At 33.7% G+C, this 15765-nt stretch overlaps 1 protein-coding gene across 1 annotated transcript in view; it reads left to right on the top strand.

Annotated features, from left to right (window-relative positions):
* LOC111048251 (ABC transporter G family member 23-like) overlaps positions 1 to 15441 on the top strand; it is a 50256-nt gene extending 34815 nt beyond the window's left edge. Inside the window, exons 10-17 of the mRNA XM_039429230.1 lie at positions 843 to 1071; positions 2946 to 3123; positions 6563 to 6678; positions 7782 to 7846; positions 8289 to 8377; positions 9511 to 9687; positions 11046 to 11132; positions 15034 to 15441. Of these exons, the coding sequence (XP_039285164.1) occupies positions 843 to 1071; positions 2946 to 3123; positions 6563 to 6678; positions 7782 to 7846; positions 8289 to 8377; positions 9511 to 9687; positions 11046 to 11132; positions 15034 to 15242 (1150 nt within the window). The 3' untranslated portion in view covers positions 15243 to 15441. The remainder of the gene's footprint in view (positions 1 to 842; positions 1072 to 2945; positions 3124 to 6562; positions 6679 to 7781; positions 7847 to 8288; positions 8378 to 9510; positions 9688 to 11045; positions 11133 to 15033) is intronic.
* Positions 15442 to 15765: the final 324 nt, after the last annotated feature.

The following is a 15765-nucleotide window of genomic DNA, read 5'->3' as shown; positions in this document are numbered from 1 at the left end:
TTTATATTTTCAGGAAATTTTTGTTTTACTAGATCAATGGATCATGAAGAATCCATCCTCTGAATCTCATGGATTTATATCTTACCGAATTTGAAATGTTCTATCCCAAAAATTCAAACTTCAGGCGCTCATATCTCAAAAAGTAATGTTCGAAAAAAAAGGTTTTCCTGAGAAAACTTTTTCATTTTGATAGCTTGATGATATACAAATTGAAAAACTTTGAAAACTATCACGAGTAGAATAGTTATTTGTGCAACTAGTGCGCAAAGTGACAGTTTGCTGCACCGAAAGAAACGTTTACGCCCGAGCCGTAGGCGAGGGCGGAATGGTTTCTTGAGTGCAGCAGAGGAACTTTGCGCACGTATTTCACATTAAGTTTTTCCTACAGTTACCATTAATATGAAAAGTGGGTAATTATGGGTAAAATTGCCTGAAATGCATCAAATGTTTTTCTGTGTAATTTTATTATTGATAAAAACCTTAATCCTAAAATCCTAAAGTCCTCGTTGTCCTTGGTTATAATATATAATGAATAATAATTAGCGCGTTGTGCTTCGTTGCACCTCTGCTCACTATAGCAGCCACAGCAGTCACTGTTACCAACTTCATTTTGATTTTGCTGCACTGTTGCTCCATATAACCTACTAAGTATTTTGCGTTGCCATGTTGCAAATCTGGAGTGCAGAAAATTTTTTCCCACACTAGAGCGGAAAAGTGAATCTTTGCGTTCTGTAATCAGTGCAGCAATGGCCACTTTTCAACGTAACTGTAGGAAAAGTTTATTTTCAGCCTTTGCACAGCAGCCTTAAGTGATTCTACTATTTTGCAATTGTTTTTTCTAGGATCACGGCCTTCATGATCCTGCTTCCATTTCTGCTGTTCACAATCTTCCTAGCAATGCTGGGTAAAGATGAGATGGATGTGACGATAGCCGCAGTACAGGATGAGGTCACCCCGGGCTCTGATGACTGCAACAACTCCCGACCAATCAGGTCCATCTACGGCTGTGTTGCTCAAAAACGCCTCAGCTGCGAATTCATCTCATATCTCAAGGAGAAGTCTTATACCATTGTAGGTTAAAAGTATCCATTGAATAAGATCGACCTAAAAATATTATCACCTAAGTTTTGAAGAGCTGCTATAAAAAAGGTATTGATAAGCTCTATCAACTGCCACAAGTCCCATATCTGTAAAAAATTCAGGAACACATCTATGCAAAGTTTGATTTTAGATTCCCAATTATCAGGCTTCGGATACATTTTAATCAAAAAATTTTAAGTGGAAAAGATTGAGCATAAAAATCTCTACAATTAATGTACCATCGTGAGTTTATTTTACTCATTCAATTATCCAGAACTACACATCTATAGTAAGGTCCACGTTATAATGGCAGTTGAGAAAGATAGGACAACAACGTTGCAGAACTTCTGTCTTGTCAATGCCTTCTATAGACGGTAGCTGATGAAGGTTCATTGATGTAATAATTATAAACTGTTAATTCTCGTTTTAGATAATCAATTATATTTTACTAGCTTACCCATCGAACTTCGTAACGCCAAAAAGTCAATGTATATAATGTCACACTTGACTGTAGCCTATTTTGTGAATCATGAAATTTATCTGACAATCAATATATTTATTTACATCTCAATGCGGACTTCCTAGGTGCTTATAGCCCTAGTCATGCAGCATTTATTATTCCGAGAACATATTCTTCTCAATCAATTGGTAGATCTATATTGGTGAGGGTATATCTATCATTGAAATGTTGAATTAGAAAAAAATAGATAGGTTAAATCAGTGTTTCAAAGATGAATTTAATTCTTCAATGTTGTTCTCCATCACGAACTGCTTATTATTAAATCACTTTTTTGCTTTTACAAAAAACGACTAGCAGTCAGATATTTTACAATAAATGAATTAATCACTCACTGTGTGAGACAACCAAGAAGATGGCGGACCTGCCGAAAGATGTCGTTGTCACAGTGTGTGATTAATTCATTTATTGTAGTATATCTGACTGCTAGTCGTTTTTTCTAAAAGCAAAAGAGTGATGAATTTAATGTTTTCATAGTTGTTGATTGTCAATAGATGGTCCAGGAAATATGCGATGTAGGATGAATTACACAGAATTCAATATTCTTCCCATCTTCCATTTTAGGATGAGTATAAGCTAAGCTGAATTCAAATAAAAATGTAAATTATTCTGACATTCTTCAGTAATTAATGAATGCAATAAGAACAACTCTCTTTCATGAGGTGAATAATTTTTTTCAAAATTTTCCAGTTTCTCAATGATAAGGGAATGATAATTATTTGTATAGGTCTTCTAAGGAACCATTATCTACATCTGGTAGCCTACATGCTAAATCATATTATCACAATATGATCTTGAATCATGATCATCTTTCCGTTCCTCGGTAGCCGAAAATTTCGAAAACATACTAGGTCTGTAAAATGGATTAATAAATGATTATTATCAGAATCCCTATAAAAATTTCTGGTCAGAAACCATCCCCAATATTCACTCAAGATATTCCCAAAGTTTCATACCGTTCTGTCAAGTACCGTAGTTTTCAAGTCTATAGGGAACAAACAAATATACAGACATTCATTTCTATTATATAGATTAATCAATTAATAATGAATTTTCATTATTAAGATGAAATATTTTGTTTATTAATTATCAATTCTACATTGTTTAAAGACGATCAGGCAACAGAGCAAAGCGAGAAAGAGATAGCGCTATCCGCTTTGTTGAATGATTGACAAGGATAGCAATACCATTGCTAATTAAACACTACTGCCATTATAACGTGGAACTGACTATATAGCTATCCGCAGATGAACCGGTACCTATGAACTTTGCAAAATTGTTGATTTGTACTAGTTCTTATTACTAGACGATGGCACAGAACGATTTAAATTTTGGTTTTTCTTTGCAGTTGATGTACGATAGTCTTGACGCGGGAATCACAGCGGTGAAGAGAAACAAAGCATGGGCTCTGCTCTATTTCCACAAGAACTACACAGAGAGTCTACTGGAGAGGATTGACCGAGGCAAAAAAGCCTCCAATATGAGTCTTGCAAACAGCTTGCTTGAAGTCTATCCTGACAATTCTAGTGAGTTGAGTTAAATTTTGATCAATCACCATATTTCTGTCTTCAAGATAGTTTTATTAAGACAAACTATGAAGACAAAAAACCTGATTCAATACAGCAGGTGGTTTAAACCTGATTCAATACATACATGATCATACATAATGTCGTTATTTCGATAAAGGTACAGTATGTTGATAATTGAATCATAATTTTTTTTCAAATACATTACTCTAATCTGGAACGGTAGGGACGTATCTATTATTCAAACTGTATTCTGCAGTAGAAAGGTATAGAACGGTAGTTATCTATAAACCTGATTCAACTTTCCATGTAGGGGAACTAACATTCAATACTCATCAAAATCTCTTCCATTATACTGAGGTCCACGCTATAATGGGAGTGGAGAAAGATAGGAGAACAACGTTGATGATCCTCTGTCTTGTCAATGCCTTCTATAGACGGTAGCTGATACAGCTTTATTGATGTGTAATATCAACTGTTCATTCTCGTTTAAAATAATCAATTATATTTTTCAATAATTTCATAATGAAATTTCATAATCAAGATGAAATGTTTTGTTAATTGATTATTAATTCTACATTGTTAAAAGACGATCTTGCAACAGAGCAAAGCGAGAAAGAGATCCGCTTTGTACTTTGTTGAATGATAGACAAAGGATCACAACAACATGAGGAAATAATCTCTTACGGTAATAGAATAATAAGAAATGTGATAAAAAGTATAAATCAATAGTAATTGAGAAAAATAACAATTTAATAGATAGATAGGAGAACAACGTTGCCGATCCTCTGTCTTGTCAATGCCTTCTATATAGACGGCAGCTGATACAGGTTTATTGATGTAATATTAACGGTTCATTCTCGTTTAAAATAATCAATTATATTCTATTAACCAAGGAATTATATTTTCCAATAATTTCATAATGAATTTTCATAATTAAGATGGAATATTTTGTTAATTCTACATTGTTAAAAGACGATCTGGCAAATTGCAAAGCGAGAAAGAGATAGCGATATCCGCTTTGTTGAATGATAGACAAGGATAGCAATACCATTGCTAATCAAACACTGCCATTATAACATGAAACTCACTATAGAGCACGGATTCTGGAGCATAAAATACATATAGACTCGACATATTTATGAGATGAAATATTTTGTTAATCAATTATTTATTCTAAATTGTTAAAAGACGATCCGGCAACAGAGCAAAGCGAGAAAGAGATCCGCTTTGTCGAATGATAGACAAGGATAGCAACATCAAAGTTTATCAAATACTGTCATTATAACGTGGACCTCACTATAGCTCAACAACGCACAACCCTAAGGCTCAACTCACACTTATGCGACTCAGGTAGAGAAGAGATTCGACTCTAGTAGAGAGCATGTGTTTTCAAATGGTGACGTCGCGGGGACTAGAATCCACTGGTCTGAGTGTCACCATTCGAAAACACATGCTCTCGACTAGAGTCGAGTCTCTTGTCGACCTTAGTCGCGTAAGTGTGAGTTGAGACTAAGTGTTATATGGGCTCTTGTAGTATAATTTAAAGCTATTTGAAGCTGTGTTCAAAACTATTTTTTACACAGTTATAACAAAATTGGTTCGAATTATAAAAGTACTAGCCGTCAGGCTCGCTTCGCTCGCCATATCCGTCTAGCCAGGGGGCTCCGCCCCCTGGACCCCCGACTGGATCGACCAAGAATGAGATTAGCAGGCTCGCTTCGCTCGCCTGCATTTTTATATTTTTTATCATGTTAGGACAATCCATTCGGGGGTCCAGACTAAACGTCTGGCTAAACGGATATGGCGAGCGAAGCGAGCCTGACGGCTAGTAATATAATATTCCCAGGATTGAAGTAGCAGTGCCCAATCAATTTTTCCGCGATAAATGCATTTAAATCTTCAACTTGGTGCCAACCTAACAAAGTCAACTCAACTTAATGCCAACCTGACTAAATTATTAATTTAGTTGCCTGTTAACAACTGTTTCGAAGAGGTACTCTATCTAGATTATAGTTCTATAGTAACATATGATATGGAAATTTCAATTATAATTAAGAGATTGATTGATTGATTGAGTACTTTATTTACGAGATTCTTCGGACATTGATATGTCCAAAGCTCCGCCAATTTGTGTAGATGCATAACAATATAATTATTATCTATAGTTATTATATTACAAATTGCTTCTTCATATCATATACAGTTCAATAATTATTTTCTTAGTCTATATCATGTAAATTCATCTTTAATTTTGCTGTATTGTAAGCTATTGTATATAAGTGTATAAGACAGTATATATTGTAATCTACATAAATAATATATACTGTCTTATACACTTGGGAGAAGAAGAATATACATGTTAAAAGACGAACTTTAAACCCTTAAAAACAACCCTTAGAGTTAAAATATTGCCAAAAGGTTTCTTAGTGCGCCTCTAAAGGGCCAACTGAACATACCTACCAAATTTGAACGTTTTTGGTCCGCTAGATTTTTAGTTATGCGAGTGAGTGAGTGAGTCAGTCAGTCAGTGAGTGAGTGCCATTTCGCTTTTATATATAGATAGATAGATGGATGAGGTATGAATAATTCTTCCAACATATATTGTTGAACTCAAGATGATCTTTTCACCTCTATTGCATAAGTGGATATAGAATAATATTGAAAATAAATAAGGCAATAGCCTACTACACTTTTTTATTATACTAAAATATAATTATATTTATATATTCTTGTTTCCTATACCTTTATTCTTAATACTTGATATTATTGACTTTGTTGTAGTTCAGACAAGCACTGTGTTTTGACTTGTAAATATTGAAAAACACTCACTTTTCTTGGAGTATTGAGGAATGCATTTCACTCCCTGAGGAGGAGCTTCATCAGCATCAGCCTAAGCCTCAGGCTGATGAGGCTCCTCTTCAGGAGTGAAATGCATTCCTCAATACTCCAAGAAAAGTGAGTGTTTTTTTTCAAATATTTACAAGTAACACAGTGTCAGAACTACAACAAAGTTATTATAGGTGATGGTTTCTTGATTCATTCCGAGCTGCTTTGTATTAACACACTTTTTTATGTATTTGAACACGACATGCAGTCAATTATTAAGTAAATATTAAAAACTTTACTTACTGACTGAACTACTTTTAGACTGTTGAGAATGATCGCTAGACGATTGAAAGTACTTCAGTCAGTTAGTAAAAGTTTTTAATATTTACTTGATAATTGACTGCATGTCGTGTTCAAATACATAAAAAAGTGTGTTATTATATAGTGTTTCGTCATGGAAAGCAACATCAATGATATTATTGGTTTCGAAAATAATTAGGCTAATTTGTTTAATGGTGAAAATTAGTCAACTCTGTATATAGTTTGAACTTTTTGACTATTGCCTTTTTCTAATAATTCGTTGAGAATTGATTCTAATAATTTCTTACAGTTTATTACATTGCTCAAAAATTAAGATGGGACTTGCATTCAGGATTTATGTCATTCATGGAGAATTTTCTAAGAAATTGTGAAATCGATGATAGAGTTGTAAAGAGTCCTATCACGGTGAGTACCTACCCAGCTCATTAATAAGTTTAATACTGAATGACGTTGAATTTCACGCAACTTTGTGCACTAATAATGCACATTGTCATGATGCAATAATAAATATGCCATGCTGTTGTTAAATTTATTTATTTCTCATAAATTCAATAAAATAATGATAAATAAATAAATGTGCATTTCCCCAAAAAACTAAAACTACAACATCAATTATTACACAAAATATTGGATAAATTACAATATTACATACAATAGTTAGTTACAAAAAATTCTTATAATGTGACCTCTACTTGTTTAGTTTTTTCTGTGTGGAAAATTGACCTACTACACTATGGCGTACCATGTTCTAGAGTAGGTTTTGTTAGTTTTTTTGTGCGTATTATTAATTAGTTAGTGTTTAGTAAGTCATTAGGTGGTTAGTTGTTATTTGAAAAATGTTTTCTATGTTCTGTCTTCCTTTGCTCATCAACCAATTGTGTACTGTGTACTATTGTTTTGAACTTTCTAGGATGATTAATCTGTTTGAAGTTTGAAGGAAGTAGATTATATAATTTTGGTGCTGAATGATTGAAATGTCTCTGGTATAGTGCCTTCCTTGCAACACTGGTGATGAGAAGATTCCTGTATCTGGTGTTGTGGTTGTGGTTTCTGATTTGAAATGTTGTTGGGTTCTTGTGTAATCTGCATAGTATCTCCTTGGAGTAAAGCTGTCTTGGATCCATCACGTCAAACTCATTGAATAGCTGGTCTGATGAATAGCGTGGAGGCTTCTGGTTGATGACCCTCATGATCAGCTTCTGTACCCTGAGGAGCGGTTCGATGTGCAAGAAGCTTGCACCTCCCCATCCCACAATCCCATACAGCATGAGGGACTGTGCTAGAGAGAAGTAGATAACTCTTAGACATCCCTTGTCGACCAGTGTCCTCAGAATCCTGAATCTGCAGATAGTCTACCTCAGTCTCCCGCATAATTCATTGAGATGACGATCCCAACGCAGAAAAGAGTCCATTGTAACTCCCAGGTATTTCAATGTTACTGAATTCCATTAAAGTTAACTGAATTTCATTTTAATGAAGACAGCCTATTCAATTTGTTTTGTTTACAGGAAGGTGAAGAGATTTATGAAAGTATTGCTGTAAGATACATTGGTCTGAATGGATATATCATTGCGTAAGTGATCGGTAACTTAATCAGTAAACAGTAATCGGTAAAAAGCAATGGAATATTGGAAAAATATAAACAATATTGAACAACATATAAGTTTGTGGAATAAATTTTAGAACTGATTTTTATTAAAGGATGATATTATCACCCAATTCGATTTTTTTCTCAAGAAAAATAAAAAAATTGGAAGAAAAATAGCAAAAGGACTACCTTATTATTTTATCTTTCAATGTTATCACATTAGTGTCATTTGCATTGTAAATAAATAAAGAACACTGCCCATGAGCAATTGCAGCAGAGCTAATAAATGCCTCAGAAATCTTGATAAGATAATGATACTTTGTTTTTTTATATAACTTTGATTTTGATAATCATCATTTACTGACAATCATAACCATATTAATTTGAAGTATTTACAATTTTTTCTATGATTTTTTTTTATTTTCAGGATTCTCTATTATTTGGCTATGGTTTACACATCCAGTTCTATGGTGTATGAAAAATCTAAGGGGTTGTTTGAGCGGACAATGGTCACAGGTAATTAGGTCTTAGAGTATTAGGTAGGTACTTAGGTATTGAAATATTTATTCATGAAAGAAATGATTTACATCTACAGTCTCCATAGTTTTTCATGTAGAATACCCTTTTACATTATATCAAAATAAAAACTTACAAAACAGTTACAAACTGTTTTTGCAAAAGTTATGATGGAAAAAATTAACTTACATTCCTTCCAAACCTAAACTAAATATAGTTACCAGGATTTATTTGATAAAGTCTAGGATTCAAGCTGGATTTGCACAGTGACAGTGAACAGTGAAAATACAATTCCCATAAGTTCTTAGGGTGTTATTCATGCTCACTCGACCGGGCTGAGTTGGAATAAGCCTCGTCAAATAATTATAAATCGTGGAATAGTTTTTTGTGCAACTAGTGCGCAAAGTGACAGTTTGCTGCACCGAAAGAAACGTTTACGCCCGAGCCGTAGGCGAGGGCGGAATGGTTTCTTGAGTGCAGCAGAGGAACTTTGCGCACGTATTTCACATTAAGTTTTTCCTACAGTTACCATTGAATATGAAAAGTGGGTAATTATGGGTAAAATTGCCTAAAATCCATCAAATAACTTAGTAGTGTTTGAATGGCGAGGCGGCTGTGTGGTGTGTGCTGTGGTGGCACTGTGCTGTTGCTGTCCTCGATATAATATATAATACTAATAATTAGCGCGTTGTGCTTGGTTGCACCTCTGCTCACTATAGCAGCCACAGCAGTCACTGTTACCAACTTCATTTTGATTTTGCTGCACTGTTGCTCCATATAACCTACTAAGTATTTTGCGTTGCCATGTTGCAAATCTGGAGTGCAGAAAAATTTTTCCCGCACTAGAGCGGAAAAGTGATTCTTTGCGTTCTGTAATCAGTGCAGCAATGGCCACTTTTCAACGTAACTGTAGGAAAATTATATTTTTACTATTCACTCTTGTGTGCGAATCCAGATTTATTAATATTTTGGAAAAATACAGGTAAGTTATTGGTAAAAAATGTGATTGCTTTTCTACAGACATTGGGCTACTCATTGGAGTTTGTTGCTAAATATAAAACGGTGTTGAATACCTTTTACGTGAAGCAAAGTTAGGATCGTGACATTACAGAATTTTTTTAATTATTTTCCAGGTTTGACAAAATTTGAATTATTTGCCGCTCATTGCGTGGCTCAGACATTAATGTCACTTTGCCAAAATGGAATTTTCATGTTGATATTCTATGGATATTTCAATTTACCAATGAAGAGCGGTATCGGATATCTGATTTTGCTGGTATTTTTGGTCGAGTATTTTGGAATGATGACAGGTAAGTGTTTCGTAGCATAATATGAAATAGATATCGGATAAACACGTTAGAATGCCGGCCCCGGCTAAGTATAACAGCCATATAGTGGTCCATTGACCACTTAAACTATATATATTCTGTGTAAAATAAGTTAACTCTCCTAACTTTAAATTCCTTGGACACTAAAATACTGTGATGTTTTTAACAGGGTTGGTTAACGCCACATTATTCTGAGAGAAGTGATATTAAAAAAAAACAAACAAATCTTCGCGATGTTTCCAATTTTATCTTAAAAGTTAAATTTCCTTCAAAATTTTGATCCTTCAACCCTGAAACTTTTTTAGCACTACTAGGATATCGGGGATGATATTCTACATCCAATTCTGACGTTGAATTGGGAATTTGGGATAGTTGCAATTTTACACGATTTGGCAACCCTGTATAATTTCTTCGGATGGAGGGCCAAGTCTCAACTTATTTTACACAGTAGACTATCATGCTAGGCAATACCTTACCATAAAGCAATAAGGTACCGTAGGTAGGTATTACATAATACATAGTATCTATCTACCTTGACCGTTAGAGACTCTCTACAGCAAACGCCATACATGGTAGGTAGCCTACATTTTTTTAAAATAAATACTATAATAAAATATGCATCAATAACTGTATTAAACAATGATGAATGATTATATTAGGTAGATTTCCTCATCAAATATACAGTATTTTAACCGATGAAAGAATATTGAGAAATCATTTACTGAAAGCAGTCTGGGAGCTGAAACAATAGGCTACCTATTCAAATATTACCAATTATTTTATTGAATTTATAAAACTATTTTTTTTTATTAATCATTATTATAATTTGTTATATAATACACATAAAGAACAAAGGACCAGAATTTGACACAATAGAACAGTTTGAGATATACACCCAATTTAAAAGCAATAGACAATGTATATTAAACGAACAAACCAACTTCAAATCCCACATCCTCTTTGACTACCTTCTAAGCCACAACAAACCCAATAGACACCAACAACACCAACAGACACTAATCCAATAGACACAAACAGCACACTAAAATTGCTATCCTATCCTTCTACTTGTCTATGAGTACAACCAAGAAGATGGTGAACCTGCCGAAAGATCTCGTTGTCACAGTGAGTGATTAATTCATTTATTGTAAAATATCTGACTGCTAGTCGTTTTTTCTAATAGCAAAAAGTGAGATAATTTGTTAATTATATTTATAATAAATATTATTCTTATACAGTACCGTATTTATATTTACTATTGTTATTTGTTTTTTTATTATCATTATTATAATGTGTTCATTCAACTTATATAAATCATTCTACAATTTGATTTCTTGCAGGATTTGTGATTGTCGAATTTATTTCTGATGAGCGAATGGTTACATATTTTGGAATCAGTCTTGTGATAATGATTTTTCTGACAATTGGTGAGTAGAAAATAATAATCCCTTCCATTGACATTAAAACCAGCACTTACTATACTATTACTATAACTATTATAAACCTTACTAGGTCTATAACTATTATAAAATATTGAACAATAGTTATTTCTATTGTTTATGTATGTTAACATTAACAACACCTGTAGCAAAATAAAATGTATCATTCATAAATTTTATAAATTGAACAAGTAAAACGAAATTAAAATTATGAAAATGGTATACTTTGCTTAGGCTCAGGCCATCTTCCAATATTGGATGAGAATATGGGGAGGAGCTCTAAAGACCTATTTCAGAAAGATAGAAGAGATCCAGAGATCAGGGCTGCACTTGGCAAACAAAGACGCTACCCCAGCTCTCTATTATAAAGCGAGATCAAAGTACTTGAAATTAGACAACTTTTTGTAAAGAATTTAATTGTGTAGGTATCTGAATAAAAATAGAAATCTGTTCACAGCTCATGTAAAAAAGTATACAATTTCCGTTTGCCTACCATTTTTCCTGTACCACGAACGGATCTAACTGTGTGTAGGAGACAATTTTATCATATATGCCATAAATTAATCAATTGTATACCGGAAAATTTTCTCATGAACAGGATCTCAAAGTCAACTTTGCAAGTAATAGAGGAGTGGATAAAATTGCAGGGTGAACTCAATAATATCTTGTAGTACCTAATTGAAAACTTTTGTACCTATATATACTTTTCAATTTTTCTTTTCTTTCTCTTTCTCCTTACTTTATTCTTTTGCCTTTCATCCTTATTTCTCTTCCCTTTTTCTTCTTCTCTCACTCTCTAACATTTATCTAGTCAACATAAACGTGTTTTACATTTTCCCTTACAAGCTATATCAGTTTAGTACCATGTACCTATACCAGTGCATAAACCTAGGTTTTTCTGGCTTTGTCAGATAGAAAACAAGTTATTTTTAATTTAAGAGTTTATGTGTTATTGGAATAACCAGTGCATAAACCTAGGTTTTGCTGGCTTTGTCAGATAGAAAACAAGTTATTTTTAATTTAAGAGTTTATGTGTTATTGGAATAACCAGTGCATAAACCTAGGTTTTGCTGGCTTTGTCAGATAGAAAACAAGTTATTTTTAATTTAAGAGTTTATGTGTTATTGGAATAACCAGTGCATAAACCTAGGTTTTGCTGGCTTTGTCAGATAGAAAACAAGTTATTTTTAATTTAAGAGTTTATGTGTTATTGGAATCTTATTATGTATTTCTTGCTTGTTGACCGAAGCGAAGCTGAGGTCTTAGTTTCGATTCGATCGTCTGTTTGTTTGTACCGCAGTTACAGTCGCAGTTATTGTCCGATTTGGATGAAATTTGGTATACAAGTTCTTCGAAACAAGGCGCAGAAACGTATGTGTAACGATTTTTGATAAGACCTCCGGCTTTAATATAAATTGTGCCGCTCTAAAATGTGCTGTATTGAATGAATGGTATCGTTGGAATGCTATTAATAGAGGACAAGAGTTGTCAGCAGTGAACCTTGAAACGTCTGAGCCGCTCCAAATCATACTGTATTTGAGACATCACAGCTTAGTTAGCTCTTGTTTTCGTTTTAGTATGAGATCGGAAACCGACTTGTGAGCATAAACATTCTGCATAGGCATAACAAGCCGCCATAACATTGAATCCACTTTTCATGAAAAACATTATTAGCAACCTCCTGTCATTGTCACCAACATACCCATGTTATTTAGAATCCTCACTATCGTCTGTGAGACGATTCATCGTCTAAATTGCCTACTGCATATTCCATTTTTCTGTCAGTTGACCGATTTCTTATAATCAATTGTTGGAAAATTTGTAATATTGTAAATATGTGGACGATATGAAGGCACCTCAAGCAAAATTTTAAAAGAATGTGAAAATGAATTACTGGACCCTTTATTGCATCTCCTTAATACTTCACTAGAGCAGGGTATTTTCCCTGATGATCTGAAACAAGGAAAAATTTTGCCAATTTTCAAGAGCGGTGATGCTGAAAGAGTTGAAAATTATAGACCCATTAGTATTCTAAACGTAATAAGTAAAATTTTTGAAAGAGTAGTTTTAAATAGTTTATTGATGCACCTGGAAGAAATTAATTTCATATGTGATGAACAGCATGGGTTCCAGAAAGGGAAATCTACTAAGACTGCAATAGTATCCCTTGTTGAAAGACTAATAGATATAATAGATTCAGGTGAGAAGGCAGCCGCAATATTTCTTGATTTATCCAAAGCTTTTGATTGTGTGAACCATAGAATATTATTGGAAATACTAAAAACTGTAGGTGTGAATGGTGTAGAACTAAAATGGTTTGAATCATATCTCATAGGTAGAAACCAGTGTGTTGAGCTTACCAAGGTGGATGGGAATGAAATAGTAAAAATTAAATCTCAAAAACTGGAGGTCCAGGCTGGAGTACCTCAAGCTCAATTCTGGGTCCCTTACTGTTTCTGTTGTATGTGAACCAATTACCAAAAGAGTTAAAAGATCACAGAGCTCTGTTGTTTGCTGATGACACATCGCTAATCTTTAACAATTTTTATTAGATAGTCTAGAAATAAATGCTTTTACTGGAGTACAGTCAATTGTCCAATTCTTGAAGCAAAGGCAATTAACAATAATAGTAAGAAATGTCAATTCCTACAATTCAAAAGTAAATATAATTCAGTAGAGGATAGAGAAATAAATGTGTTTGTAGAGGAAAATGAATTAGACCAAGAAGAGAAAGTAGCATTCTTGGGAATTTTATTGGACAGGAAATTAACATGGCATCCTTACATTGAGAGGATATGTAATAAGATATCATCTGGGGTATTTGTCCTGCGGCAGCTTGCTAGGCTGAATGATAAAAAACTACTGTTAACTGCTTACCATGGACTTATACTATCTCATATTAGGTATGCTATTTTAGTATGGGGTAATTCATCTCAACAAAATATGGACAGGGTGTTTAAGATTCAAAAGAAGGCACTCAGATGTATAGAGAAAGTGAATAGGTTAGACTCTTGTAGGCCTTATTTAAAAAGCTTGGTCTATTAACTGTGCCATCTTTGTATGTATATGAAGTTGTATGCATGTGAAAACGAGTGGTGTGATCCAGAATTCAGATGTTCATGAGTATAATACGCGAAACAGAGCAGATTATCATATAATGGGTCACAATAGTAGGTTATTTGAACAAAAACCAGATTATATTGGTAGGAAATTTTATAACAAGCTACCTCAAATCTTGAAAAGTAATGATGATTTGAAGATTTTCAAAAACAAATTAAAAAATATTTAGTTGATAGAGCTTTTTATAGTGTACAAGAATTCCTTTCAACCTTTCAACCTAAACTAGGTTGAACTACTTAGTGTTAGAATTATTATGTAATAACATGACTTGTCTTATACTCCATGACTGGAGTCTTTAGGACGTAATCTTAAAAAAAAAAAAAAAAAAAAAAAAAAAACCTCAAAACCTCCTTGAGACATTTATAAGTCCAGTCTCCCTGGAAACAACGTCTTTAGCAGATGGAGAAAATAATAATAATAATAGATGACATGGATAAATCTTCACAATATACTGTACTTTCTTAATGGTCCTTCTCTCATTAGTTTGAAAGTTGTAGGGTATTCATGAGCAAGGTCTACTGTTCGCAGAACTACTAGTCTATTATTTTTATGATTCATAATCTTCATTGTATTGTTTTCAATTTGACAAAATAAATTTGATTTGATGTTATCAGTATTTTTTGGGTGTGCGAATTTGATTGTTTGAGTATGTTAAATATGATATTTCTACAATATTTATGTTGTAGCCGCTATAAATAGAAGGCTATAGATATAGCCTATGGCTAATTCTGTTATCAGTATTTTTGTATGTGGGAATTTGTTTGTTCAGGTATGTTATGGCCGGTGGAAGGTATGCACTGGAGCATCCGACCAATTTCGCAGATGAACCCAATGAGGATGGCCGTCGAGACCTATCGCTCCATCACTTTCCGCGGTCTCCCTTTCTCCAACTCTCTCATGTACCAGGGATACCTGTCTATCTCCATCCTCGTCCTACTGTTGCTCCTCATATACATATACAAGTCAAGAAATGATTAAAGAATGGAGATCCGTTAAAGATCTAAGCTACCCGGTATTCCAGGTGCAAAAATCCTACAGTTTCCTACAGTTACATACTCAAGTCAAGAAATAGTTGAAGATCCGTGAAAAATCTAAAAGCTATTCCAGATGCAAAAATCCTACTAAGTTACTTATTCTTGTCATATACATACTCAAGTCAAGGAATGATTGAAATCTATTATACAGTATGATTGAGCTATTACTGTATAGTAAAAGTCCTACTACATCTAGTCATAGATTGAGTCATATGTATGGGAACCCTTCAATAAGATGGAGACTATTGTAGATATATAATTGACCGAGCGAAGTGAGGTGAAAGATTCAAGTCGAAGGTTTTTGCATTTCTCTTTATGTTAATATGTTTATATTTATGTTCCGCATTTACAGCGAAACGCAGCAAGCAATAGATTTTCATGAAATTTGACAGGTATGTTCCTTTTTAAATTGCGCGTCGACGTATATACAAGGTTTCTGAAAATTATGCATTTCAAGAATAATATAA

This window comes from Nilaparvata lugens, chromosome 5 (assembly GCF_014356525.2).
Source record: "Nilaparvata lugens isolate BPH chromosome 5, ASM1435652v1, whole genome shotgun sequence".
Taxonomy (NCBI): domain Eukaryota; kingdom Metazoa; phylum Arthropoda; class Insecta; order Hemiptera; family Delphacidae; genus Nilaparvata; species Nilaparvata lugens.
This window is presented reverse-complemented; position numbering and strand designations above follow the sequence as displayed.